The sequence below is a fragment of the Otolemur garnettii genome, unplaced genomic scaffold (assembly GCF_000181295.1).
Source record: "Otolemur garnettii isolate 467f Iridium unplaced genomic scaffold, OtoGar3 scaffold00046, whole genome shotgun sequence".
NCBI lineage: Eukaryota > Metazoa > Chordata > Mammalia > Primates > Galagidae > Otolemur > Otolemur garnettii.
In genome coordinates, this window is record NW_003852441.1 from 10928953 (window position 1) to 10933681 (window position 4729).

The 4729-nt window shown below is 50.0% G+C and overlaps 1 protein-coding gene across 1 annotated transcript in view; it reads right to left on the reverse strand.

Moving 5' to 3' along the window:
* Positions 1-65: 65 nt before the first annotated feature.
* ARHGEF15 (Rho guanine nucleotide exchange factor 15) overlaps positions 66-4729 on the reverse strand; it is a 9058-nt gene continuing 4394 nt past the window's right edge. Inside the window, exons 9-15 of the mRNA XM_023514056.1 lie at positions 3204-3278; positions 2993-3085; positions 2754-2914; positions 2501-2653; positions 2007-2089; positions 1815-1919; positions 66-478 (exon numbers count right to left, since the gene is read on the reverse strand). Of these exons, the coding sequence (XP_023369824.1) occupies positions 327-478; positions 1815-1919; positions 2007-2089; positions 2501-2653; positions 2754-2914; positions 2993-3085; positions 3204-3278 (822 nt within the window). The 3' untranslated portion in view covers positions 66-326. The remainder of the gene's footprint in view (positions 479-1814; positions 1920-2006; positions 2090-2500; positions 2654-2753; positions 2915-2992; positions 3086-3203; positions 3279-4729) is intronic.

Consider the following 4729-nt stretch of genomic DNA (forward strand, 5'->3'; position numbering starts at 1 on the left):
CCACAACGCCCGGCTATTTTTTGGTTGCAGCCATCATCGTTGTTTGGCGGGCCCGGGCTAGAGATTCGAACCCGCCACCTTAGGTGTATGTGGCTGGCGCCTTAGCCACTTGAGCCACAGGCGCCAAGCCCGTCCTCTTTTCTTATCACTGCAGGCTCAGACTGCCCTGTTTCATTGGCTGCCTGTCCAGAAGATTGGCCTCTATTGGTTGCCACTAGAGGTAGCATTTCCACTGACAGTGAATCCAATGGAGGCATGAGCTTTGTCCTCTCCATGGGTGCCACACTGCTAGGTGTCTCCCAGATGTGCCCCCTGCCTATCCTGCATTAAGGTGGGGGGGCACTGGGGATGCCCGAAGAGGGGCCAGCAGCCTCAAGAAGCCTCTGGTGCTTGCGAAGGTGCTTCCTTCTCTCGTGTTCCCCTGTGACTTCACAAACCAACTGGGCAGGGAAGGCCCCAGGAAGCCCCTTCAGCCAACCTGGGGAAAGAGAGACAGGGGCCCAAGTGGGTAGTGGCAGGGAACAGATAAGGAGGGAAGGGGGCCCTATGGGAGTCTCAGGCCTTGGGTGGGGGGTCATGGTGGGCATGAAATTAGTGGAGAAGCCTTGAGCATCAGAGGTGGAGGTGACAGCAGCATTAGAAAGAGTCTGCATCACTCCTCTCTCAAGCCCTGCAGTGGTTGTTCATTGCAGAGTAAGAGGCTGAGTCCTTACAGGGACCTGCCAGGACCTACATGCTCTGGTCTCTTTTACTTCTGTGACCTCATTGCTTCTCCCCTTTTCTTGCTCCCTCTAGCCACACTGGGTCATACAGCCTTTGCACTGCCTATCATCTCCAACTAGGACATTCTTCCCCCAAACACTATGTGCCTAAATTTCTCACCTCCATCAGATTTACTTACATATTGCCTTCTCAATGAGTTCCACCTCAGCTTCCCTATTTAAAATTAGAACCAGCTTGGTGCCCATAGCTCAGGGTTTGGGCACTGGCCACATTCACAGAGGCTGGCCAGTTCGAGCCCAGCCCAGGGCCTGATGAACAACTTCAACAAAAAGTCCCTGGGCATTGTGGTGGGCACTTATAGTCCCAACTACTTGGGAGGCTGAGGCAAGAGAATCTCTTAAGCCCAAGAGTTTGATGTTGCTGTGAGCTGTGATGCCACAGCACTCTACCAAGGGCGACATAGTGAGATTCTGTACAAATAATTTTAAAAATAAAAACAAATAAAAATAAAAATATAACCCTGGTTGGGCACAGTGGCTCACACCTGTAATCCTAGGACTCTGGAAGGCCAATATGGCTGGATTTCTTGAACTCAGGAGTTTGAGATTAGCCTGAACAAGAGCAAAATCTCATTTCTACTAAAAATAGAAAAACTAGCTGGGCATTGTGGTAGGCACCTATAGTCTCAGCTACTTGGGAGACTGAGGCAAGAGGATCACTTGAGTCCAGGAGTTTGAGGTTGTTGTGAGCTATGACACCATAGCACACTACCTGTACTGAGACAGGGTGACAGAATGAGACTCTGTCTCAAAAAAATAAATAAACAAATTAGAACCTACCTAACTCTGGAACTCCTGACCTCCTCTGCTCTGCTTCATTTTTGTTTTTCCATTGCACTCATCACCTTCCAACATCCTTTATAATTTACCTATTTATTTTGTTCATTCTTTATTTCCTGTCTTTTCCATTAGGATGTCTCCAGTAGGGCAGGAAGCTTTGTGTGTTTTGTCCGCAGTGCCTAGAATAGTGAGTGGCACTTCCAAATTCTTAACAAATACTTAACCAAATGAATAAATGAAAGACTCTCTCACCTTCTGGGCTCTTGTGCAGATGCTTGGGGGCAGCCCTGGACTCCAGACTCTGTCCCTCAGTCTTGGAAGGTGTAGACAGCTCTGAACACAGTTCCTGGGAACAGTCTGGTTGGGGGTGGATGATATTACAGTGGGATCAAGACTCTTTCTAGCTTCTTCCCCATCTTCCTCTTCCCCCCCAGGAGAACTCACCACAGTCCTCATAGATGGTGTCTGGGGAGCAGGGAAGAGGACCAGGGGTTGGAAAAGCTCCTAGCCAGCGCTGCATGTCTGATCTGGGGGGGGGGGGAGGAGGGGTCTTAGTTGGTCCAGGAGATCCTCCTAGGGATGAGGCAGAGCCCTTTGATGAAAGAGATTGACTAAGGAGGTGGTGGGGTCTGAGAGGTCAGGAGGACCGTGAGGAGGGTGTTTTCTTTTGCTTTTGCTTTTTTTTTTTTTTTTTGGCTCACAGAAACCTCAAACTCTTGGGCTCAAACCATCCTCTTGGCTCAGCCTATCAAGTAGCTGGAACTATCAGCAAGTGCCACCATGCCTGGCTAATTTTTCTATTTTTAGTAGAGACCGGTTTCAGTCTTGCTCAGTATGGTCTCCAACTCCTAAGCTCAAGTCAGCCTCCCATAGTGACAAGATTACAGGAGTGAGCCATCGCCAGGGCCTCAAGGGTACTTTCTGAAGATGCAACTTACAGGGATGAAGCTTGAAGTAGCCGGTGAGTGGGGCGGCCCTGGTGATTGCTGAGAAGGGAGAGGCGGAAGGTCGGGGGTCCAGATGGGTCCGGAACCTGCTGGGCCTGGACCAGGGAGCGATGGGCATAGTCCAGAACCTGTAGCCGCTGCCCACTGCCCCGGGGAGGAGGACGTTCAGAGGAAGAGCAGGGCTCCAGTAGGGTGCCCCCTCTCCACTCAGCCTGGGCTCGCTCCCTCCCTCCCTAGGACCCACCTCTTGGGCTGAGCGATGAGCAGCAGGTCGCTAAAAAGCAGCAGGCAGAGGGGGGTGAAGCGGGGGCGCGAGGTGAAGAGTACGCCCCCCCTCCGACACCCTAACTCGGTCAGCTCCCCCTGCAACTCCAGGCGCCGTGACCAGGAGACCAGGGGCAGGGCCTACAAGGAAGCAGAGGAGGTTGTAGCTCCGCAGCCCTGTGGGGAAGGGCAAGACCAAGAGTCTGGGCGGAGACCCACCTTGACTTTGTGGAAGCGCAGCCTTTGGGTGAGCCGAATCAGCTCTTCTGTCTGCTTCATGCGCCCCACCTCTGCGCTGCAGCGCTCAATGATCTGGGTGAGGAGAGCTGTGTCACCCAAGTCACCCACCCCAGTGATCAGCCCCCAGCCCCCTTCTCTCTCTCCCTACTACCCAATCACCTCTCCCAACTCCAGCTTCCTTCCTGCCCACCTTGCTGACAGCACCCAGGGCCTTCTGGGCATTCTCTTGGCGGCTGGACCCCTCCTCTGTCTGACGCAGGATATTCTGGGGACAAGTAGAAAGGGTGACTGGGCCCCCTGCTCTACAGCCCTGGGATTCAGAGGGGCCACAGCTCAGAGGACCCTGCCTGTATTGGTGAAATACTCAGTTTGGGGTTCACAGGGGTGAGGGATCAACTTCAACAAGGCTAAGAGACCTCACCACTTGCTGTCTCGCATAACCCTGAGCTAGTCATATTGCCTCTCTGAACCTCACTTTCCCTATCAGTAAAATGGGGGTATTATACCCACCTAGCATACCAATAACATTGTTGTCAGGATTCTTGGGGGTAACATATGTAAAGTGCTTAGTATAGTCCTTGGCACATAGTAAATGCTGAAAAGAGCATTGCTCTTATTTTAATAATTATTAACCACAACTGTTAGTGCAAACAACATAGAAGAGACGTTTAGGATGCCTGGCCTACAATTTTGTGTCCATCCATTATTTCTGTATAACCTGGACAAGTCATTTAATCTGTGCCTCAGTTGTCTCATCTATGAATAGGGGAAATAATAGCTCTACCTTCACACAGTTGTTGGGAAGGTCACATCCCTACGTAGCACTTAGAACTGTGCCTATAACAGCGCGCTCATTAGCTGTTGAGCTACTGTGATTAAAATCATTATTATCATTGTATTATCTACACTGGGGATAACAATGTTGAATACTTGTGGGCTCTTTACATAAAGATCCTCACAGTGGATGACCTGGTTAGGGAGGAGTCTCTACATTGCAATAAAAGAGTGTTTCTCAACCTTTTTTTTTTTTCCATTATCACCCCACTAAGGAGGCTTTTTGAAAAAATTTCCCTGAACTTCCCCTCCACCAAGAAATTTTAATTCTACAGATACACTGTGAAACTGACTCTTTCTTTTTCAGTGTTTTTTTTTTTTTTAAATAAGGTCTCACTCTGCCACCCCAGCTAGAGTGCAGTGGCACCACTATAGCACACAGCAACCTCAAACTCTTGGGTTTAAGTGATCCTCTTGCCTCAGCTTTTCAAGTAGCTGGAGCTAACCAAGAGGCTGCACCACCAGGTCTGGCTGATATTTCTAAATTTTGTAGAGATAGGGGTCTCACTCTTGCTCAGGCTGGTCTTGAAGTCCTGAGTTCAAGAGAGCCTCCTGCCTCAGTCTCCCAAAGTGCTAGGATTATAGGCCTGAGCCACAGTGCCTGGCCTGTGAATCTATTTGGGCACCATGGCCCTTTGGAGTAACAAAACTATTAGAATGTCTAAGATATTTTCACCTCCGAGAGCCAATTTATGCTCCTTTAGAGGTGATATCACCCCCTTTAGGAAGGTATTTGCAGATAGGACAATACAGCTGGAGGACACGTCAAAAGCCCCTCACCATAATCTCCCTAAGACCCAGAGAGGGGAAGGGACTTGCCCTATGTAGCTCATCTAATTAGTGGCAGAGCTAAGTCTAGAACTCATGGCTTCAGCCAGAAAC